Source organism: Callithrix jacchus, chromosome 13 (assembly GCF_049354715.1).
Source record: "Callithrix jacchus isolate 240 chromosome 13, calJac240_pri, whole genome shotgun sequence".
Taxonomy (NCBI): domain Eukaryota; kingdom Metazoa; phylum Chordata; class Mammalia; order Primates; family Cebidae; genus Callithrix; species Callithrix jacchus.
The window spans coordinates 37,751,103-37,776,689 of NC_133514.1; the positions used below are offsets into that span (position 1 = coordinate 37,751,103).

General features: G+C 38.4%; 1 protein-coding gene across 3 annotated transcripts in view; it reads left to right on the plus strand.

Moving 5' to 3' along the window:
• Positions 1–25,587, plus strand: part of KCNU1 (potassium calcium-activated channel subfamily U member 1) — a 144,954-nt gene that overhangs the window by 79,849 nt on the left and 39,518 nt on the right. For all 3 annotated transcript variants that reach the window (XR_008475938.2, XM_035270261.3, XM_054243837.2), the window contains exon 19: positions 486–603. Coding sequence is in view for 2 of the 3 variants with exons in the window: in XM_035270261.3 (XP_035126152.1) it covers positions 486–603 (118 nt within the window). In the remaining variant the exon portion in view is untranslated. The remainder of the gene's footprint in view (positions 1–485; positions 604–25,587) is intronic.

Here is a 25,587-nt window from a genome sequence, read left to right on the forward strand (position 1 = left end):
GATCAAGATTCCTCAAAAGTCAAAATTAATAATAAACCCTCGAAGAAAACATAAAGCAAAAGGAGGTGATATGTGAGCAGAATGAATTGCAAGCTTGGGCAGTGTCTGCAGGAAGGAGATAGGATTTTTGTAGAGTGATGCTTTCTTAGAGTCTTAAGGCTCCTCTAGACATGCTGTAGCAAGAAGATTCCTCAAACACACTTGGGTGAAGTGGGAGGGGCCATGGATTAGAAAGGTACAGCAGCTACTCAGTAGGTACTTATTTTAAACACACCATATGAAATTGAAATCCTCTTGTACTCTCGAATTCTGTAGAAGGAAACCAAAGACTTTGCTACAATTCATCCTCTTAGAATAAGGCTGTAGCTGAGACTCCCCAGCCTTTCCCCAGTCAAAGGGTTATAAATGGCTCCAACAAGGGGAATAGTCCAAAAATCCCTTGTGAATAGATGTGCCAACTCACTGAGGTTTCTATGCTATTGCAGTGCCATCGATAAAGTTAGCGGAACATTGCATCATGGGATTCTCCTCTCGTATAGCAGCACAGGATTCTCCTCCAAGGGAAGATGCAAAAACTACGAACACACCAAGCATCACTGCCAGGTAAGAGCTGCAGAGAATTCTGGCCTCCTATCGTTTTTTGAGAATCTGTGGGCCATATATATTGTATTTAAACCAGAATATTTGCTTTATAAACTTCTATACTGACCAGTGGAATTGTTCCACCCCAAAATGAAATCATCTCCACCTCCCCCATATCACTAAGCTAAGCAAATATACCTCTTCCTTCCATTGCTCAAATTATCTGTACCCATAATAACCCAAAAGTTAGATATGCAACTTTCTTTCAGACCACCTTTCCGGCACTTTAGAAATGTAAGTTAGAGTCAAATGATAGCAACTCCAAATAGCTTTTCTACTGTTAATTCATCCCCTATTTCCAGTACCTTCAAGATGCTATTGCCTGAGTTTTTGCATCTGCAAAACATGGGCATCAAATCCCTCCTTCTTGCCCTTTTCCTTACAGCTTTTTAGTACACTAAAACCTCCATTAACCAGAAAGTAGAGTTGGAGGAGGGTGACGTGCTTAGTTGATTTTAATTAGAGGGGCAATCCAAAAGTTCTATCATTCCAAACTTTAATGAAAATAACTCTGTAATATGTTGACAACATTTCAGTTTAGTAGGTATAATATACCAGGAAGATATTTAATGATTAAAAATTGTGATTATCTAATTGTGATATTATCAAAGAGCCATTATAACCTAGCATTGCATAATGCTATAAATATTTTGTAGGGTTTTTATGGTGATTAAAAGAGATTAGGTATTTAAAGCACTTTGCTGCTCCAGCCAGTATGAAAAACAATATGTAATTTCTTCAAAAAATTAAGAAGGAAACTACTATATGATCCGGCAATCCTATTTCTGGGCATTCATTCAAAGAAAACAAAATCAGTATTTCAAAGACAATTCTGCGCTCCCATGTTCATTGTAGCACTAGTCACAATAGCCACGTCATGGAAGCAACCTAAGTACTAGTCAGAAAATGAGTGGAATAGGGCTAGGCATGGCAAATCATGGCTAAAATTCCAGTGCTTTAAGAGGCTGAGCTGGGAGGATTGCTTGAGCCCGGGAGTTCAAGACCAGCCTGGGGCAATATAGAAAGACCCCATCTCTGCAAAAATTAAAAAAAAAAATATGGGCCAGTCATGGTGGTACACAGTTGTAATCCTATCTACTTGGGCTACTGAGGTGAGAAGATTGTTTGAGCCCAGGAGTTTGAGGTTATAGTAGGCTGTGTTTATGCCACTGCAATCCAGCCTGTGTGACAGAGTGAGAGCATGTCAAAAAAAGAATGGATAAAAAGAAATGTCTCACACACACACACACACACACACACACACACAGAATATTATTCACTCTTAAAAAGAGAGGAAATTCTTCCATTTGCATTAACACGGAGGAACCTAAAGCACATTATGCTGAGTGAAGTAAGCCAGACACAGAAAAAGAAGTACTGCATGATCTCGCTTATATGTGGACTCTAAAATAGCCAGACTCATAGGCACAGAGTGGAATGGTGGTTTTCAGAAGTTGGGAGTGGGGGAAATAGGGAGTTTTTGGTCAAAGGGTACCATGGAATTACTTTGCTTGATTCCCAGTTGCTAGTATGTCCTCATGAAATGTTTCTTATCTATTGCAATGACCAATTCTTATAGCCAGGAAGGTGTTTACAGTTGGGCCAAATGTATAATAAATGCAGAGCCTTCCAATAATGTAGATTTTGCAATAAATATTTAACTTGTACTTGGTTTTGATGCAATTTACCTGTTTCTTTTAACACACAGAGTCCTGTTCTGTTTACCTGAGGATTCTGGATTGGTGGGTCTGGTTAATGGAAAATTTTCTGTACCCTCCCAAAGGTGTGCAGGAGTCAAATCTCTGAGCCACCAAAAGCGCCCTCCCTTCTATGCACTTTCTAATAGCAATATAAAAGTCCTGAAGATTACAGTTTGTGTTCTTCCTGCCTTCCAGTCCCAGATTTTATAAAGTGGGATGAGATAGCCTATGGGAAAGCACTGGGAACTAGTTGAGGGAAAGGTCTTGGGACATTTCAGGGACCAGATTTTACCTAGCTGTTTCCAACAACAAAACAGTCACAGATGAGCACTGGGATCTGACGACGTTTTTTCTCCAAAAATGGTTGGTAAATAGACATACATTGAATAGACTGTACGGGCTAAGTAGGCACCATGCTTGATGCTTTTGTAAATATAGAAATCATGTTTCAACTTCTGTGCTGTCTAAATGGGTAAACAAGGTAGATTCACATAAAATGAGTCAGAGGCCAAAGAAGGAATAAGTGCTAGCTTTTGACAGCACAGTAAAGTGACTATAGTCAACAACAATATTGCATATTTCAAAATTGCTGGGAGAGGAGACGTGAAATGCTCCCAATGCAAAGAAAGGGTGCACAGGTGAGTCGATGGGTATTCTAAATGCCCTGACTTGATCATTATACATCTACACATGTATCAAAATATCACGTGTACCCCATAATATGTACAAATATTATGCATCAGTACAAATATAGAGAAAAGAGAGGTTAATTTTCTTCTCTAGAAAGTACAGGTGAAAGAAGTTGGAAAACTTTCACAATAGAAAGTTTTTGCAGCTCAAAACAAACACATATGAAAGTCAATCAATCAATCAGCGACCAATAGACCTTCCGCCAGAACCATCTATGTAGCACTTGAAAGTGGTACTCTTTCAGGTGTCTCATGGATGGTTCTGGAAGAAGGTCAGAGGAGATAGGTCAATGAGGGCTCGAAAGATTGTTCTAGAAAGCTTCCTGTGGGAAGTGGGATTTGGAAAGGTGGGAGACAGTGGGAATCTCAACTCCTGTGAACAGTGTGACATGGATAAAGCCCGGGGGGAATGTGGCATTTTCCAGATAGCCGCTTGCCAGCCTGACGAAAGGAGAGAATGCATGGTAGAGTGGCATGGGAAAGTCTCAAATTTCTCAAGAACAGTCTTGGATTTTGCTATTGCGCATGTGTGCATGTGTGTGTACACTATATTTATGTTAATGCAAAGTTGTTATAAAAACATGATTCGAATTTGAAAATTGTTTGTGAAGACATAAAGACAACATATGTGATAACACAGAAAATGCTCCAATCGTGTTTATGCTTTTGTTTATTCTCTCCCGTGTCTTCTCTGTGATGGTAAAGGGTTGGCAAGCCATGGATAATCAAAAGCCACAGAAAATTCTCAAATGTAATTTTACCCATTCAGTTTCACACTTGCTTTTCTTTTCTTCTTTAGCCTAGCTGTAAAAACAAAGTAATTTAACATATTGGTATTTTTTCCTTTGGTTTTAATTCCCATTGTCTATAATAAACAACAAAATGGTTTAAAGCAGGCATCTAAAAGGAGAATTGATCCAGATAACCTGGTTCATCTGCAGACCTGGTCTATCAGCCCTATTTCTGGTTGGGGATCCCAAAATATGCTTTGGACCCTCAGTAGACCAGAGATTGTGATCACAACCCATGCAGATGATTGCTAAAGCTTTTGATTAATTCCCTTGCACTTCTTAATTCAAATTCAAGGTATATTTGCATGGACTAAAGAGCTTTACAGAAATAAACAAGGGCCACACTGCAGAATCTTTTAGATGGTGGTATATCCTTGAACATATATATTCCATTTGAGGATGAGTCTCTGTGACATTTCATCAATGGGTTGGTTACTCAGGTGACTTACATACATTGTTAATGGGTCAGTGGTAGAGTACCCCCACTTAGTACCATAGAAAATAGTTTGCGTTCATTTGTTTAGTGTTTGTGTTGTAGAACAAAGGGCGTTACAGCTCAAAAATTGGCAACATATGTTTAGAGGATCTATGTTTGCTATACAACAATGAGTGATAAAATAAACTGGATGGCTTCATAGAGACTAGTAGGCATTATTGGAAAAAATGTTAAGTGTGCAGTATGTGCTATTTGTGATCCATTTTAGATGCGTTAATAGTCTTAAATTCAAAAACCAAAAGCAACATATTATTATCTACAGTTTTTCTGACAATGAGCTTGCAGTTTTTAAAAATGTAATCTTCAGGCCACCAGTGGGTTTTCTAGTAAGTTTAGAAACTGCTATCTTCTATTCTTAGTACCTAAAGCACTACAGACAGCCCTAACTTATACAAAAGTTATAGTCTGATATTTCGTTGTATTCCTGGTGTCTTTCTTTTTCTATAAACTAAGCAATGTTATAAATAGCAGCTATGCTGTCAGACTAGCACACAAAAGACTCTTTAATAGATGGTAGTTAAATAAATATTTGTTGAATGAATAAGTAAACAAACATTAGCTCTCTTTGCTTGAATTTTGTGTCCTTAAATCAAAGGATCATGTGATATAAGAGAGAGGAAGTATTTCCTCTTACTGTTCAGGGAGATAAGTTAGCCCTGTGCAGTGCTTCATAGTAAGTGAACACGAATCTCATTCATTTCTGGAGCTCCCTGCTCCTAGCTTCCAATTTCTTTACTTTGCCCATTCCACTTTGGATGAGTTAGGACTATTTTGCCTATTGTACCTGTTACACAATTACTTACTATTCTCTACTTCTTCTCAATCAAAAGTCTCTTCTTTAGTAAAACTGATTTTAATTAGATATTAGAAAGGAAAGTTTTAGATACAACTGATTTGTATGATGTTGTGACTGACGAATAACAGCATAACCACACTAAATTATCCAACTTTTTAAAAAGTAGGTGTGAATAAACTCAAGTAAATACTGAAAGATGTTTAATCAGTGAAACAAGGCAGAAATTTCCAAGCATTATATAACAGACCTGGGTCAGGAGAGGAAACTGTCTTTAATGGAATTGCTTGTTTTATTTGGGCCTATCAGTCATTTCCTGGAAGTTCTCCTCTGGGTCTGCTTAAGTCAACCTATGGCCCATATTGAAATCTAAATATTTTTTCATTTAACATCCCTTCCCGCCATGTCTTAGTGGGGATCTCATCTATGAATGAGATCACATCTATAATACCAACTTCATCGCCATCCTTTCTTTCTTCTTTTACAGATACCAGGGACTCTAAATGTCATTTTTTTCTCTCTTTGCCAATGTCCAACCCAGACTTAATTCTTTCAAGAACAAGTGGTCCACTAATATTAGCTCTGAGCAATAGCACCTACGGCAGACCTGAGCTCCAGATCGCCATCCTCCTAGCCTGGAAGCTTCAGTTTTCTCATCCGTCAAATGAGATGATATTAGAATCTAAGTAATTGAAATGTTGTGAGGATTGGATGAGACAGGAGTGATTAAATTCTTAAGTAGTGCCTAATAGACATAGTGAAAATACAAGTGAAAATGGTTCATGCTATTGTCATTGTATTTCTTGTCACCCTCTGCCATCGTGTCTCTGGTTCTTAGACTTCTACGTTTTTGATACCACTTTCTTTCACATTTGAGAGGATAGGGTACACAGTTCAAGACGTCCCAGGATTTCATTCACTGTCTACAACCACCATCTATAGACCATCAGTCCGATGAGCCTATCAGCAGGGTTTTCAGTGAAGATCTATGATGCAGTAGTTCCCATTGGCAAGGTCACTTTGCCATGTCCAAGTCTGCCGGTAGCTTGCCATTCTCTCTCCAGAACATTCTTTTCCATGGCAATTCCAGCTCCTCCCTTGGCTATTTTCCAGTGCCTTCCAGTCATTGATCTTATGGCAGTCTTTCTTTTCTGAGCAAACTGTAGTCTGTCCAGAAGGACTGCTGGGATAGCCTTTGCCAAGCTGGAATTTGCTAGTAAGTAGTGCACTGGCCATAAGGATGTAGGAGGATCCCTCCAATGGGAAGAAGTTGTTTGTTTCTTTTCTGGCACATCTATTTCCAGCCCTACATAATTTATGCCCAGGCATGACTCCTGAGACACCTGTCCCTCTGACCCCTCACTTTCATGCCTCTTCTGCAATACATATCCTGTTTTCTCAGGAAAAGAAGCCGAGCTCTTCCTCCCTTTTTACTCTCAGATCTATACACTTTATTGAATTCTTGTCCCAAATTATTTAGGCAAGAGAATCCCCATCTTTTAGCCTCCATGATGTCTGAACTCCTACTGATAGCTCTCTGAGTCCACCTAGGGGGCAGAAGATCGTATACAAATCACCGTACATGGCTCTTTTCATGTCATATCTGAGCTTTCTACAGAAACTCATCAGATGAAATTATCTGAGCAATTCCTTTTATCCCTTCTTTTTTTCATTTTAAGCTTTTAAAACTACTTTCCCTCCAGACAAGCATAGACTTTCCTATTTGAGTGTAATGTAGCACATAACTAGTAAATCAAAAGCATTCTCTGGTTCTTTCATTCATATATGCTTATTGAGTGATGCCTTTACTGTCATATTTCAAATCATGTTCTGGAAATCTACATTCACTTAACACTGCATAGCAAGTATTTCATCTTGCAGAGTTACCTTTCCCCAAGAGTCCAGTCGGCACTTACGTTTCCTATTCTATGGTTTCCACCTGAGATTCTAGAACCTCTACAATATGCTTTCTCTTATTTTAATTGATGGTGTAATTTGGGACTACCAGAATCCCTAACAGGACTATGGGTCTGCAATGATTTTTAATAAATATCTTCATTAAGTCTCAATACCAAGACCAAAGAAGACAGCAGGACAAAATATATCCACATGTAATTATAAGGATAGTCTAGTGATAGGGTTGGAAATAAACATACACATATACATATAGAAACTATACTGTTAATCCCAATGAGCCTGAGTTCCAAAGACAGACGAAAGACTGGCAGGGAGTATAAGAATAAGAATTTTGAAAGGATGACTAAGCATTTTCCTTTAGACCCTCTAAATATCTCTTTTCTAGTTCTTATTTTGTATTCATAGGCAAAAATCCCATTTCTGAGAAGCAATGTGCCACAACCCTAACAAAGTACTATATAGAGAGCAATAATTCATCAAGTATGTATTGAATAAATTGATTCTTTGAATTAACAAACAATGTTTTATTGTTATTGCTTAAAAATGGCAGAAAAAACAGCTTCAGCCTTCATAAAAGCATCAGAATAGTACCTTAGAAAACTCAGCATATCTCTTCTATTACTCTCATCTTCCTCATCCTGTCTAGTTTAACAGACTACACTGAAGGAGGGACAAGGCATTTTGTGAATATTGTTGTGGATCTGTGGACAGGTCTTTTGAAAAAATGAAAACAAATTCTCCTAGGAATTGTGGGTATGGAAATTTCCATTGATTTGGCTTGGTACTAAGATGAGGAAGTGGCCTTCAGAACATTGGGATAAAAATTACAGTGATAATTTACTGAGTGCATATATCTATTTGCATTAATTAACTAGTATTTGCATGCTTTTATTCTTCATCTTATTTATAATCTTCTAAAAGGCAGGAATGAGACCTTGTCTGTTTAGGGTCATATATAAGAGACCAACTCTATAAGACAAGGTGAAGGTTATGCGAAGCTTAGTCACTGTTTCTAAGTAAAATTCTCTTCAAGGCCTTGAGACATGACTTGCATAGTTTCTAAGAAAAAAATGTGAAGTAGGCAAATGGTACTGATTTTCACTTTGTGTTATTTGCCCTCTGAGTAACACTTCACCATCATCTTTCTCAGGGGTTCACAGTCCCCAGCCACTTAAATGTTCTCATCTACATCTATTATCTAAAACTTCATTTGTGTAAACAGAAGAATAAAAATATTAACCCTTCTGGGGCAGCTTCCCTTTCATCATGGATCAGGGACTTCAGCTAAGGAACAAAGCACCATCTAACAAATTTCAGGTATCAGCATAAAGGGGAGGTATAATCTTAGGTGACATCCAATACAAGTCTTCTGTGTATATCCAATGCCACATTTTGAAGACTATTGCATGCTATGGTATGGTGGCTTTTCGGTTTCAGAAAGAGAGATAAAGGAAGATGTGACCCAGTACTGTAACTATGATAGAGGCTACAGCAGTAAACTCTCGAGTGTCAGATCTCAGCTCTGTGATCCTCAAGCTCTGTGACTAATGATCAAGTCACCTACTATCCTGTGGCTCAGATCCCTACCCAATAAAAGAACTAATACCAATTTCATTGAGATAATGAGAAGATTAAGTGTAAGACTTTGAGAGAAGTTCCCAGCATTGAGTAAGTGCTCAATAAATGCTAGCAATCATCACTACACATGAGGCAGGAGGGTCCCACAAAATAATCGAACCGAAGGTCTAGAGAGTCACCGTAAAGCATCTTTCTGCTTAAATTATATTAAAATTCTGCATTCATGCCAACACCAACAGTTTGAGTAAGTGAGAGAGGACTTAGAGATAAATGTCATTTCAATTTACATCTTGGGTTGGGCATGGTGGCTCAAGCCTGTAATCCCAGCACTTTGAGAGGCCAAGGCAGGTGGATAACCCGAGGTCAAGAGTTCGAGACCAGCCTGGTCAACATGGTGAAACCCGGTCTCTACTAAAAATACAAAAAATTAGCCAGGTGTGGTGGCAGGTATCTGTAATCCTAGCTACCTGGGAGGCTGAGGTGGAGAATCACTTGAACCGGGAAGGTGGAGGTTGCAGGGAGCCAAGACGGCACCATTGAACTCTAGCCTGGGTGACAAGAGTGAAACTCATCTCAAAACCAACAGCAACAACAAGAATTTAAATCTTTGTGGGTGGCAAAGTGGCAGCAGAACTCACCTTTTAAAATGAGATAGGTAGACCCTCTCTCATTATCCCCAAAAAGCAATGTAGTCCTTCCCCCCTGCCACCCCTTTCTTTAAAGACCTGAGAATGTGAGAAATCTCCACCTATATTAGACCCATGCCTGACTCCTAAAGACCACACCAGCTTTGATAGTGAAAGTCAAGGACACAACCATAATTGTCCTTCTCTACTTAGCATCAAATGTAAAGGCTGTTTACACAAAGCTATAGATTATTGGCTTACCCAACACAATATATGATTGACTTTTGTACAATCATTTATACCTTTTAAAATAAACACCATGAACAAGTGAGTGTGGAATCTGTAACAGTCCCAATTTAATCGGTAAAATCTTTCTGATGGAGAGAGGATTAAGGAAAGGCACCTTGAACAAATTCTGCTCCTTGAACGCCCCTTTCCCTCCCTGCCCTCTGTTCCACAGCTGGCTGATGATTGCCAGCACCACCAGCAGGCAGAACTTGAGGGTTGCTGGGCAGCTTTACAACTCAGCAGCTGTCCAGCACATGCGCAACGATCAGGACGATAAAATATTGTTCATTGCTTCTACCCCACAACCAATTAAGTCAGCTGTAAATATTGGAATTGCTTGGTAAACATGCTGGAAGATTGTGCTGACTTGTTAATATAAGTGAAAATGTAATTAGATTTATAACACTTTTTTTTCCAAGCCATAATTTACAGCAACAACAACAGGAGAAAAAAAAATTCTCTTGCAACCTGCTGAAATATCATTATTAAAATGCACATGAAAAGTTAATTATGCCAGAGGGAGGTATTTAAGAGAAGTGAGTTTCCATACCCTGGGATTACACCATGGGGATTACATATTTCTTATTTATTTTTTCCCTGGATCTTTTTTTGCTGCCAAATGAAAAGGAACAGATATTTTACTTATTTCACTCTGAAATATTGCTGCAGATAGTGCTAAGAAGTAAACCAAATAACCTGACTCCCTGGAAACCTACTAAATTCTCTTCAAAGCCCCAGGAAAAGCCGAGTAGTCGCCATTCTTTTTTATTTATAAGCCCATCTCGCTTTAAGCAATAGTCATGTCCCTTAAAACATGTGGAAATTTTTTTTTCTAAATGCTATTCTGTTTTACACTCTATATGATAGATTATTAAATAGAATTCTGTGGTGGCAGTCCTTACATAAAGATAAAAAATAAGCCCTCATTTTCATTTTAAAATTTGGAGTTTCCTCTACTCACAGGATCATAGTGGGAGCGCCACTCTACCCTCACACAAGGATGGTACAGAGTGGCAGGACATTCATGTGATATCTCAGGCACAGGTGCCACCTCATCCTCACCCAGGCAGGAGATCTTGGTAACATCATCCCTGAGCTGGGTTTCATCCCATGAAGGGGGTTGGGGGCTCTGTGTGCCAGGTGAGGACAATTGTCCTCCTCAACTTAGCATCAAATATAGAGGCTGTTTACACAACGCTATAGATTATTAGCTTACCCAGCACAATATATTACTGGCTTTCATGCAATTATTTATATCTTTTAAAATAAACACCAAGAAAAAGTGAGTGTGGCGTCTCTAACAGCCCCCATTTAATTGGAAAAATCTTTCTTGCTGAAAGAAGGTTAAGAAAAGGCACCTTGAACAAATTCTTCTCCTTGAACGTCCCTTTCCTTCCCTGCCCTCTGTTCCACCAGAGGGGTTCTGTTCCTTTCTCCCTGAGAACACCTCTGTTTCTCCCAGAGGGATTCTAAGCCCAGTTCCAATCATAACCCACAGGTTGCTGCCCCTTTGCTTCCTGGTTTCCTCCTAATGAATGTAGGAGGTATTATATCTCATCTGCATTTAAGGTACCAGTGGGGAAAAAGCTAGTTAAAAAAAAATCATAAAGCATGTGTAAGTGTGAAAGAAGCTGCCATTTTCTGTCTGCCTAAGAATTCTAAAATGTTCTGTTTAGATAATGGAAGAAATTTTCTAATGCCTTTTTTTTTTTAGAATTGCTAGTGCATATGTTGCAGATAAACTACTTTTTACGGCAAGATTTTGGTGTTGCCACATAAGAATCAACCAAAATAAATCACATATATAAGTCATACATGCATATGTATGACTTATTTATACATACCAGCATATACATTCATTACAGAAACATATATACATATATACACACATATATACATATATATACAGATACATATGAATGACTTATTTATACATACCAATATATACATACATTACAGAATGTGTCTGTATACACATACACACACAGATATATGTGTGTGTATGTATATATATATACATACACATGAAGATCAAGAAGAGTCAAAAATAAGCAGTGGCAAAGTTTACAGATTTTGATTCAAAGTAGCCTTTTAATCCAGTGATATGGCTTTGTAATTGACAACAATGCAAATGACCTTCCAAAAGAAAAATGTCCAGTTTTTATGTATTTATTGCATGTAATAATGATTAACACATTTATATTAGCATGTTATTACAAGTAAAGAGCACATTAAAATTTCTGGTTCATAAAGTAATATTTTATGAAAAATATTTTCATCCAGATTAGCTAGATTTGCTTCAACTGAAATACGGTTTGATTTTATACTCAGTCAAGCCTGATGCCTGGATTTTACACGGTTTAGGTGTAAATATAAGTATCCAGAGGCCTTCTTTCTAAAATTCCTAGTTTCAGCGGTTGCCCACAGCATAGGTATGCGCTGCCAGGACCATGGGCAACATGCTTTCTTTGTTCTCACTTGACTTTTGTTTTATTCCTTTGAGACATTCAGCCTTGGAAGCCAGTTATAAGATACTTAGAGATAGTTCAGAGGCAAAAGACAACTGGAAGAGATTTTCAGGGCCAGGTCAAGTATCCACTTGGCTTGTGCGTTTAGTCTTCCGGGAACGGTTCTCAGTATCTCCTGCCCACAGCCCCACAGGTCCCACTCAAATTTCCATGATGCATCCCCTAGACTCACCCAGGACAAGTTCTGAGCTGGGCAAAAATATATAAACATGTAAAGATAAAAAAATCTGTGAACCCAGTGGTAGAATGCTTTAACTTCTCTATATGGTTTCTATCTGGGTTCCTTTACAGCTAATCTATGAAGATTTGGGTGAATGTATTAAAATAGAAAATAGACAAGGAACTGTCCCGAGCAACTTCTACATTTTTTTTTCTCTGTTTTTCAAAGTCAAAGAGCTACGTCAGAGAACTCTGAATCTTTAGGGAACCAGGAACAAGATCATAGAAGAAACATGTTTGTATAACTACACAAGTGGATCATCTCTGTCAATCCTGACTCTTTCCCTCCTTCCAACAATCTTTCAGGGTCCTCCTTCCCACCTAGAACCATCTTCTTTTTGGAGGCAGGGAAGGGTAAAGGCATTCCTAATGAGGTACTCTGTCACCAGACATTCTTACACCTATCCCGGGATCTGCAGAGCTGCCTCAAGTTCTCTTCCTCCTTTCCCTTCTTCCTTCTTTCTTCTCCTTCAATTTACTGTTGCAGCCACTACATTTGATCCTAGTATTTTTTCAAGCCAATAAGAGTAGAGAAGAGATGAAGCAGTACTTTCCAAGGTGGGTGTGTATGTAGGTGTAGGTATGGGTATAAAAATTTCAGGGGATAGGAGGCTTCTTCAAACCCTTGTCTAATAACACACCCCCTGGCTGGCATGTTTCCACCCTGAGAATCACAGCACATACAAAAGGCCAGATGTTGGTGATGGGAGCGCTGAAGCAGAAAGGAGGTAAGGAGACAGAAGAAACAGAGAAGTAGGAAGAGCAACTGGATTCTGGAAAAATAATTTACTACACCAAATTAGGGAATAAAATTATAAAATCAAAACTTTTCCCAAGCACCTGATTTCTAACTGTCTATTACCTGCACACAGAAACACACTCTAAAGTAAGAAAAATGAAAGGTGTAGCAGACAACAGCAAACCTAGCAGGGGCTGCAGATTGCTAACACCTGGGCTAGCAGTCTGGGTAAGGGTTCATAGAATCAAGTGAGGAAGATGTGAGAGGGGTTTCTCCCCTCAGTTCAGTCAATCCTCTTGCTTCCTCTATTTTATTCCTAAGAATTTCTTAGAAGTGCAGACATGGACTTGGAAGAAACTCCAAAGGATTTACTCCAAATAAACACAAGAACAATAGTCATAGTACAAAAATACTTTTAAGCATCCTCCTATCAATTGGGGCATATGTGTATATTATATAACATGGAAATATACATACACATATGTGTATATTATATATATAGTATAATTATATATACTATTATATATATAATATACACATATATTATATATTATATATTATATAATACACACACATATATGCCTTAATTGATATGATAATGCTTTAAATTATTTACATATTTTATATAAAATATGTATTTATGTTTTATATGTAGATAAATATATAATACATTTTTATATAGTATATATGTTTTATATATTTTACATATAGTATATATTAAATATTTTATATATAGAAAAATGCAGACTGGGTTTCCTTTGGGTGAAATTTACCTAGGAACTCTCTAGTTTTTCCTTTTTCTTGAGACGAAGTTTCACTCTTGTTGCCCAGGCTGGAGAGCAATGGTGAGGTCTGGGCTCACTGCAACCTTCGCCTCCTGGGTTCAAGTGATCCTTGTGCCTCAGCCTCCTAAGTAGCTGGGATTACAGGCACCCACCACCACACTCAGTTAATTTTTGTGTTTTTAGTAGACACAGGGGTTTCACCATGTTGGCCAGGCTGGTCTCGAACTCCTGACCTCAGGTTATCCTCCAGCTTCGTCCTTTTAAAGTGCTGGGATTACAGGCATGAGCCACCACGTCTGGCCTAGTTTTTCCATTTTTAATTCTAATTTCAAACCAAGATACCGTCTTCTCTTCCTAGACAAACACTGAAATATCCTCAGATATGGTCTTCCCACATCTATACTTGTCCCTTCTCCATTTTTATATCACAGTTTGAGGGATGCATGAAAAATGAAAATGTGAAATACTGCTTCCCTGGAATGGTTTTTCCATGTCCTTAAGAATGAGATCAAAATCCTTAACGATGCCTTTATCAGATAGCTCCTGCCTCTCAAAAGCCCTCTAAACTCAACCTACATTCTAAACCCTCACTTGTCCAAATACGCATTGTACTTCTCAACTTGCCTTAGTCCTATGATTATGCATAGAATGTACTCTGTCTTCCCACCGGTGCCTAGTAAATTCTCACTGCATTCCAAGGATATTCAAAAACTCAACTCTAAATACCCTGTATTACAAAGATAAAAAGGAATTTGTATTTTATTAATATCCCAAAAATGTCTATCTTCTCATTATAAGGAATGATCTCTTTTCAAAAAAAAAATACATCTCTCTTGTAGTCTTTTAAAATGCTGATTTCACAATAAAATATAGTTTAAATAATGCTCAATTAGTTGCAAGTAAGAGAAACCAATTAAAAGTAAAGACAAGAAAATTTCTGATAAGGAATTTCAGATCAGAAAAACTCCAAGGGAGAAATGATGCTGGCTTTCAGGTGAGACTGGAACCAGAAATGGGAAATCTGTGTGCCCCACTCAGGGAGGCTGCTCTCTCAGCTGCACTCTGCCACGAGTCCATGTGACCTGTGGTGTAGACCTCACACTCTTCACAGAGGCTCTCTTTCTTCTGTAAAGCAACCGTTGGTTATCCCTGTCCTGAAGTCATGTCCCTGCTCACACACTAAGTGACTAGCTTCTCAGTTTCCCAGTTTCTCATTACAGAAAGAGAGTATCCAATTGACTCAGCTCAAGTCAGCTTTCTCTGTTATATCAAGAAGTGGAGACACTGGGAACAAACTTGACCATTGGGTGGGGGATGAAATAGTCCTCAAAGAAGTAAAGAAGTGCAGACATGGGCTTGGAAGAAACTCCAAAGGAGTTACTCCAAATAAACACAAGAACAATAGTCATAGTACACAAATACTTTTAAGCAGTCTCCTATCAATTAGGGCGTATGTATATATTATACACATATAAAATAGAAATATACATACATATATGTATATATGATACATGTATCATATATACATACATATGCCTTAATTGATAGGATAATGCTTAAAAGTATTTACATATTTTATATAAATATATATATTTATATATGTAGATAAATATATAATACATTTTTATATAGTATATGTTTTATATACTTTACATATACTATATATTAACAATTTTATATATAGAAAAATGCAGATTGGCTTTTCCTCAGGTGAAATTTACCTAGGAACTATAATAGTAAATCATTGAGACTTTGCTCAAGTCACTTTCTCAGATCTTCTAGAAGGCCTGCCTTGAATGGGCACCGTAAAAATCAGTTTATGGCTTGGGCTATTGGTTGGATTTTAATAAGGCTTGGAAGCTTCAATGTTATTCACTGCAGCTGTCAATCAAATACTTGTGCAGTTAGGGCATATGCATATATATATTTATATCTGATATATCAAATACATTTTTATGTTTTATATATATGCATATATGCCATAATTTTATACATATATACATATATGTGAAATTACATGTTTGCTACACCTACTAGGTACACAGTGGTATAGCAAACATTTGTGGTATAAATCTAACCTTAAGAAGTATGTGTCTGGTATGCAAAAAGAATTAGCCATCAATTAATTGCAGAATCGGTTGAATTAATTAATGCAGAGCATATTTCCATCTAATATTTGGTGAGTGCCTTTGATATGCATTGTGCTTTTATGAATTCATTGATGAGAAAGTTCTGTTGAGGGATGGGTCAGGTATTGCACTAGAGATCAGAAAATTAGTGAAATTAATAAGGAAGGCTTCCTGCAGGAGGCAGGTCTTGAGCTGCATTTGAAATGCCAAATGCTTTGACAGCTGGCATACTGTAATCTGCAGGAATAAGAAAAAATTAGCACAAAGCAAAGCAAACCTGATTGAAGGAAAATGCAGATTGGCTTTCCCTCAGGTGAAATGTACCTGGCAACTACAATAGTAAATCACTGGGACTTTGCTCAAGTCACTTTCTCAGATCTTCTGGAAGGCCTGCCTCGAGTGGGCACTGTAAAAGATTGGTTTATGGTTCAGGTATTTGTTACATTTTAATAAGGTTTGGAAACTTAGATGTTATTCACTGCAGTCGCCAATCAAGTACTTGTGTAAAAGCAAGACAAACATAACAATAAATGCTAAGCACTCCAGTGTGGAGCAACTCTGGCAGGATGTACTGCGAGCTTTATGAACGTATGAGAGTGAATACACAGAAGCTTGGGAAAAGGTCACTGGTATTTTTGGAGCAATAAATCAAGTATGGAAAGATTTGCATTTTGGCTGTATAACATGCAGGACTGGATTAGAGGGAGAGAATACTTTGAAGTAATATTTCTCTGCTGACTTGTTTTATTAGCTTCTTTTAAACACGTTACATTATTGCTTATAGAATTTCATTTACTCGGATTGGCAGCTTGATAAATACGTCTATTGGCGATGATTTGGATTGCTCTGGGCATTAATATTATTAAAACCTGTCACAAGGAAATGTCTGAAAGATGACTTACTGTAAAGATTGCAGCATGAAATAAATCATCCAGTGGTATTTGTTACCATTTATGGCCTCTTGGAGCTGAGTCAATCCCTTTTTATGTTGCATTATTTTTCAAGTTTTTATAGCCTTACATTATATATTGCTGTCAGAAATGAACAGATGGGGTGTCGAACACAGGCTTTCTGAATAATTCCCACCCTCCAGTTATTGGTATGAAGGACAAGTGCAAAACTGCGTGTTCTCAAGCAAAAGGGAGCGAGAAAGAGGTGGGGAAGCTGCAGTTGAGGAAAGGGATCCCTTTGTCAGATGGTTTAGGCCAATCCCACCAGCTAGTTGGAATCCCTGACAGCAGTCACCCTGTTGGGTTTCAAGCAAGAGATAAGGTGGCTGTATCTGACACCAGCAGCCAAAAATTGCAGTTTTCAAATGCATTTTTCCCTGAGTGCTGAGATATCCACTTCCACATTTGGAGGTAAATGTGTGTCATATCACTTTCTCCTAAAAAGCTGAGAAATATCAAAAACAAAACAAAACCCAGTAGAACAAAAAGAAAGATGCATAGAAAGAATCAAATACTCTTTGAGTGAGTCACTAATACTGCAAACATCCTGTTGTGGGGCAGGAAGGCAGGAAGGATTCTGAGCACTCCGGATCGCTTTGCAGGGCCCTGGGCATCAATATGAAAAATAAAATACAATTAAAGGAGCACCCTGGAAGTTCTCAACATCTCCTAGAGGAGGCAGGAACACAGCGCTCCCAGACTTCCTACACACTGAAGGGCAATGTGCCCTTAGGGGTCATTAGCTGCCCCCTCTGACAGGGCCAGGCCACTTGGTAGCCTCTTTCTCACACTTAGCAGGAGCCCTTCTGCAAAGCTCTGAGGCTTTGCAACCATTGGAGGAGGAGAGAAAGTTAACACTAAAAGGCCAGCCAACTGGCTTTTTGTTTGTTTGTTTTTGTTTTTGTTTTTGAGACAGGGTCCTGCTCTGTCATCTGGGCTGGGGTGCAGTGGCATTCTCATAGCAGGCTCAAGCAATCCTCACACCTCAGCCTCCGGAGTAACTGGTACGACAGTCATCAGCCACCATGCCCAGTAAAAATTTTGGTAGGAATAAGGTCTCACTGTGTTGCCCAGTCTGGTCTCAAACTCGTGGCTTCAAGTGATCCTCCCACCTTGACTTCTCAAAGCACAGGAGTTACAGACCTGAGCCACTGCATCTGGCCAAGCCAACCAACTTTTTAAGAGGAGGGGGGAAACATGAAATTTTCCTCACCTAGTCTCCACACCCACTACTACGTTCATTCTGAGTAGTTGTACAAAGTACCAGCATATTGCAGAGGAACAGATAATAGACACAAAGCCTGAGTGTCTGGAACTCAAATTCATTGCTCATCATCTTGGGACTTTGAGTGAGTCACTTAATTTCTCTTTATCATAAAAAGTGGATAATAATATTTTTTCCTGCCTACCTCATGGTGTTTTTGTGAAAAGTCAAATCTCTCTCTCTTTCTCCCTCTCTCACACACACACATTCAAGTTTACTGGTATTTGATAGGTATTTGAGTCACCATGTTACAGCCAGATTCGTACTTCCTCTCCTGTAAAGCTCTGCATCTTCAAGCGTTTATCAATCTCTGTTACTCATCTCCTCATCCCCAGAACCCTAAGTGTTCAGCCTTTTCTCCACCATCTCTTAAAAATGCTACCTTCCTAGGAGTGATTTGCAGTCAGTCAGCTATAGCCTCCCCCAAAAAAGAGACCCATTCTCTCTTACCACACCTCTTGATTCCCTTGTCTCAATCACTTCTTCTTTTATGTCTTTTCCAAAAGGGCCTTACATATGAGTTTCTATTTGTCTCATTCGTGTGAGGATATCATTTGTATAAGCCCATTTAAAAGTCCATATTTATCAGTCACACCTAAAACAGGCAGTGCTATAGAGGACTGTTTCCTTCCAGGTGAAGTTCACAGCATTGTTCCTTTTCATCTGAGATCTCATTCTTGAGTAGAATAGAAAGTTTTCTGTCCTTAACCCAGTGTGTAAAAGGGTGAATTTCAGATAAGTTCATAAAGGCAGCCAATTAGTTATGTATGCCTAGCTAGAATTTCTGTATTCCTGTGAGAGACATTTCTTGCCCCTTCTCTGCCTCTTTTTTCCCATTGCCTCTCCTAAGGGGCATTTGTATAAACCCCACTGTCCCCACCAAATTGGCAGCACTGGGCCCCCATAGGCTGATACATAAACGTGTAACTCTTAAATGTTGCATCAATCTATAAAATATGCATATATCTTTTTTCTTTCTTCGACTTCCCTTTTTTCTATCCATCTCTTTTCTCTCTTCCTTATCTTTTGCATTTTATTTACTTTTAAATGTATCTCTTTTATCCAGAGATACATTGAATGAGTCATCAAAGTTCTTAGCATCTTCTGAATAGCATCATGATGTCTGTGTTTCTGCTTAGTAATTCTCTTGTCTCATGAGAGGTTATAATTCACCAAGCTGAACAATCAGTAAATTACCTTTTCTTTTCCCTGGATACTTAGTGTGAACCAGCCATCAATGTTCTCTCACCATTCCCATGCTGAGAAAGTTGATGCTCACCAATTTCCTTATCAGTTGGTGGCTTATCATGCTTTAAGAAGAGACACGTGGCATTAGGCTTTATGTATGGCTCTCTTATTAATTGGCAGCCACATATTATCTCCAGGCTAACTTTCCTATCTGTGAAATTAGAGAGAAGATGAGACATAATCATCTAAAGCTTTGAGCTTTATCAGTTTCTCCTGTTCCAGCTGCCATATCCAAAACAACTTCAGCGTAACTAATTTCTTCTTGTGCTTTGCCTTTTCTGGAAGGAAAGACTTCCACTGGCCAAGCACCATGGCTCATACCTATAATCCCAGCACTTGAGAAGGCAGAAGTGGGAGGATCACTTGAGCCCAGGAGTTCAAGACCAGCCTGGGCAACATGGAGAAACCCTGCCTCTACAAAAAATATAAAAATTAACCAGGTGTGGTGGCACATGCCTGTAGTCCCAGCTACTTGGGAGGCAGAGGTGGGAGGATCATTTGAGCCCAGAAGGTCGAGGCAGCAGTGAGCTGAGATGATGTCACTGCACTCCAGCCTGAATGGCAGAGAGCCAAACCCTGTCAAAAAAATTTTTTAAAGACTTCTGCTGATCATAATTGCCAAATATCTGTGTCCAACCAGTTCCAAAATACTACCTCATACAGAGTTCATAAATCCTTTTCCTTCTCCTGGTTTAGCTCTCATTTTAAAAAGTTATCATAAATTCATTAAAACTATTAAACCACGTATTAAACTATCTTAAAGGTAGGGATGCATCTTCAGCGTGTCGGGTGTGGGGTTGGGAAGACATGCAACTTTGACCCAGAGTGACCTGACATAATGAAGTTTCATAGTAATGGCTGATTACTGCTACCTACCCCTTTATTATTAATTCCTCAATTCCAGCACATAAAATAACTTCATCATTTTCAGAATTTGCATGACTAATGGAGTGCGTTCTGATAGAATAAGGATAAGCTTCATAATTAGGTTTTGCTGGGAACTTGTGCAAACCAGTCTATTTATAATTTGGTCAGCTCCTGATTTTTAATGAGTACATTGAGAGGGACTGAAGCCTCTGGCAGCATTCACTTCATATTTTAATTACCCACAGTAATTCTGACAATTACACATGTGTCATAAATCACATCATAATGACCCGTGAAGAAAGTGTATTTAATTACTGAAAGGGGAGTTCTCAGGTTAAATGGGTGGCTGAGATCTGCCATGATGTGAACCACATTTGAAAACCAACAGTTGGGTGCAGTGGCTCACACCTCTAATCCCAGCACTTTGAGAGACTGAGGCCGGCATGTCACCTCAGGTGAGGCGTTCTAAACGAGTCTGGCTAACATGGTGAAATCATGTCTCTACTAACAGTACAAAATTAGCCAGGTGTGTGGTCCACACCTGTACTCCCAGCTACTCTGGAGGCTAAGGCAGGAGAATTGCTTGAACCCGGGAGGTGGAGGTTGCAGTGAGCCAAAATCATGCCACTGCACTCCAGCCAGGGCAACAGAGTGAGACTCCATCTCAAGAAAAGAAAAGAAAAAGAAAACCAAGCCTCCAGTTTCTGTGGCCTAGGACAACCAGTCTCTGAAATCTGTTTTAGTGAATAAGGAAAGCTGTGGTTGAATTTCCAGTTTCCACTCTGACTTGTAAAGATCGTTAAAGTCATCACTCCTGTCCTTAAAATAATAAAAAAAAAACTAAGCAAACTGAAAATTAGAGACTTTTCTTGGCCCAACAGTAAAACTGAGGTTATAGGGAAAACCATCATCCAGAAATGTGGAGAATCACAGCTGAGATCTGCTCACTGGGGGAAGCACTGAAGCTGTAAACTAGTAGGAACATTTACATGGTAACTGGGATACATTACTAGAGGCTGAGTTTAGATAAGTATGGAATGAGAAGCTCTGGGGGTGGGGGACACACTTTGGAGGATTTTGCCTTCTGGAATCATACCAGGTTCCAAGATTTTTCAAGTGAAAAACCTAGAAAAGTTCCTTCAGAGGCTCTGGCAGGGCGTGAGAAAGGGTAACCATTGTGAAATACAACCAGAGGCCGGGTGCAGTCATTCACGCCTGTAATCCTAGTAGTTTGGGAGGTCAAGAGGAGTGGATCACCTGAGGTCAGGAGTTGGAGAACAGCCTGGCCAATATGATGAAACCCATCTCTACTAAAAATGCAAAATTTAGCTGAGCGAGGTGGTGGGTGCTCGTGATCCCAGCTACTCAGGAGGATGAGGCAGGAGAATCACTTGAACCCAGGAGGCAGAGGTTGCAGTGTGCCGAGATCGCACCACTGTACTCCAGGCTGGGCGACAGAACGGAACTCCATCTCAAAAAAAACACATCCTGTAAGTTAGGAGTTCAAGACCAGCCTGGCCAACATGGCGAAATCCCAACTCTACTAAAAATACAAAATTAGCTGGGTGTGGTGGTGGACACCTGTAATCCCAGCTACTCAGGAGGCTGAGGCAGGAGGATTGCTTAAACCTGGGAGCCAGCGGAGGTTGCAGTGAGCCTAGATAATGCCATCTGCATTCCAACTCAGGTGACAGAGCATGATTCAGTCTCAAAAGAAATACAACTAGAGCATTCTCCATGACAAGGGCCTGCTCTCCAGGGAAAAAAAACTTCCCAGGGCTTTGTCTCAGCTGAAGGAATGGCATGCACCCCACTCTAGCCCTGTATCAAGAAAACGGAGGAATATGGGGAGTTAAGATCCATGTTGCTGTGGTCACAGCCTCAAAAAGAAGACCCACTAGTGTCATTGCTTTTGTCTACTTTATTGTCTTTGAGTTTCCGTAAGAAATGCTTCTTCAGTAATCTGTTCCTTGCACCTATTTCAACTGTAATTCACTTTTGTAATACTGAATCCCTATTGGTGTGTATTAATGTGTGGGATACAGGAAGATTATGTAATTGTGTGATGAAGTCTCGGATGGCCTTAAATTCTGCTTATAATTTCATATGTGCTGGGATTACAGGTATGAGCCACCACACCTGGCCCTCTGTAGACTTCTAATTCTTCAGCTTTTTCTTTTGAAGATTTTTATGAGTCTTTTTTTGCCACGTTGTTATCTATATCTCAAGTATTTGCAATTTTAAAATATTACTACTGATTTTTTTTTAATTGCCTCAAGAAAAATTCCACTGAGGAAGCTCTCAGGCCAAATACAGATAAGACCTTTGAGTGGGCATTTCCAGAGAGCTGCTAGAAAGCTCAAATATTAACGTATTAATATTTGAATGAGGGTTTTTAACAACTTCCTATCTATTATTTTCTCTCTAGCAGCTGCTAGACTGCTGGTTTTCACAAGTATGGTGACTGTAAGTCTTCTGATCTTGAAGACTGCTCTTGAGTTAAGGAAAGCAGAATGAAAATAGCACATCTCAGAATGCCATGAAGCTTATTGTTCTTACCAAGATCTCACCATTTTTCTTAAATAAATACTTCACATTACTTCAGGTCTCTGGTTTCTTTCTAGAACACTGAAGATTTTGATTTTGATCATTTTTGTCAATATTTTCCTTGCTTATTTAGAATAGTGAATATTCAGAGGCTCTTACTCTGCCATTCTGGAAGAACATCCCTTGTAGTTATTTTTATAGTTTAGTTTTCATCTTTCTATTACATTTGTAATGCGTCATTAAGCTGGTTTAAGACCGTCTCTTTGCAGCAATGCCTTTCATCTCGAACTTCATACTTTTAATCTGCAAGCCAAAAATCCAAAAATGTTAGAAATATAGATAATTCAGGCAAAAAATTTCCATTAACAAATGCCACTATGTTTTTGTGATATCTTTGGTCCATGTAAATGCTATTTTAAAATGTGGTCAGGCTGCTTTCTAGTTTAGAAGTGAAAATCCACGTCACTACATGTTTTTGTATGGTTGGCCATACAAGAGCATTGTGTTTAATTTGCAACGAAAGTATAGCTGAAGTAAATGAATACAATATACGTTGATATTTTCAAACTTGGCACTTATCAAGATATTCTCAATTCACAGGTAAGCCATGGTTAGAAAAATTATAACATTTTGAAAGAATATCTTAGCACAGCAGAATTTGCAACCAAAGTTTGTTTATGAGTGACTCATTTGTTAGCCAAACAAGAGAAGTCATTTACTGATGGTGAATCAATTAAGTTGTGACTGCAGCAGGCAAAAAAAATGTATCCAGACAAAATAAACCATTAATCTTTCAGCAAAAATCATTACTGGAAGAACTGAAGACATTAGAAGCAATATCTATCAGAAGTCACTTAAAAATAAGGAAAATAATTGTGCATGGTTTCCCTCAGCTTTTAATGTATTAACATACATTACTGATACAACTTAGTTATTGTTTATTCAAGGAGTCAATGCAGAGTTTGAAGTGCCTAAATGGCCTCTGGGAATAGTCTGCATGGCACAACTACATGTGAAGATATATTCAAGGAAGTTCAGAAAACACCAATTCAGTACAATCTGAAGAGGAATCTGCTAGGATGTATTACAACTGATACCAAAATGCATGTGGAGCAGAAACAGTCCTAGATAGACAAATTTACAAAGTTAGTAAAATGTAAAATGCATAAAGACTATACTTCCTTATTGTGTTATTCATCAGAAAGTATCCAGTGAAAAATGTATTATTTAACCAGAAGTGTCAAAGGTGAATTTCATTAGCTTTCCTGAACTTCATCATTGTTAGTCCCATAAAATTTTTAAAGAAATAAAAGCTGAATACCCTGACTTACCCTACCACATATCAGTTTAAGAACTTACAGTAGTGAAGTTTTCTCTTATTTTTATTTGTTTTTGGTTTTTTTGAGACAGAGTCTTGCTCTGTCACTCAGGCTGGAGTGCAGTGGCACAATCTCAGCTTACTGCAATCTCTGCCCTGTCAGTTGAAATGACTCTCCTCTCTTCTGCCTCAGCCTTCCAAGTAGCTGGGATTACAGGCATTGACCATCACACCCAGCTAATTTTTATATTTTTAGTAGAAATGTGGTTTCACCATGTTGGCCAGGTTGGTCTTGAACTCATGGCCTCAAGTAATCTGCCTGTCTCAGCCTTCCAAAGTGCTAGGATTACAGGCGTGACCCACTCCACTGTCCCTGGTCTTTTGTGTTATTTTTTAAATCTGGATAAAGATTAAAAGGTTTCTGAATAAGAAGAACTGTGCTTTCAACCACTGTTTTGGAACATTAAATGACTTCAAAACTAATCATTCAGTGCAGGTTTCATCATCTCTATTAACAAATTTAAAATGAAAGTCGCCTGTAATCTCAGCACTTTGGAAGGCCGAGACGGGTGGATCACAAGGTCAAGAGATCGAGACCATTCTGGTCAACATGGTGAAACCCCATCTCTATTAAAAATACAAAAAATTAGCTGGGCACGGTGGCGCGTGCCAGTAATCCCAGCTACTCAGGAGGCTGAGGCAGGAGAATTGCCTGAACCCAGGAGGCGGAGGTTGCGGTGAGCCGAGATCGCACCATTGCACTCCAGCCTGGGTAACAAGAGCGAAACTCCGTCTCAAATAAATAAATAAATAAATAAATAAAATTGAAAGTCAAAGTAGAGCTTAATATGTGAAACTTATTGGTGATAATTACAGTGACAATTATCAATCTTTGAATCACAAGTAATGTCATGCTTCTTTATATACTTCCTATGCTGTTAAAAGCTAAAATAAGAAAAGAGATCACTACTTCCACACAAATTTTCTGTAGTTACATCTCTGATCTCAGTTCCAGCATTGTCTTTTTAGACCTCTATGGAAGTACTAAGGAAATTTCTATATTTCAAAGTTTATTTAACAATGAAGTTGAGAAATTTCTACCTAAACTTTTATTGCAAGTTATTAATCTGTAATATAATGACATGCTAAAAGGCAAATATTAAAAGAGGAATCTAATAAAATTTTATAACTCTCTTCAAAGCAATAAATATGCTCAATTATTATAGAATCATATGCTCTTGGAGCACTATCAGTATTTGGTAGTACCTATCTGTGTGAAAAGATATTTAAAAATTTAAAATATGTTAAATTTTATTAGAGGTCAACATTAACATATAAACATTTGCAATTAATTTTGATTATAAAGAATATTAATTACGAATGTCAATTTTGAAAAATCTCTTAGAAATTATTTTCTTTCATTAGTAAACCTATAATTTAAGAAATTTAAACTACTAAACTATTATAGTTTAA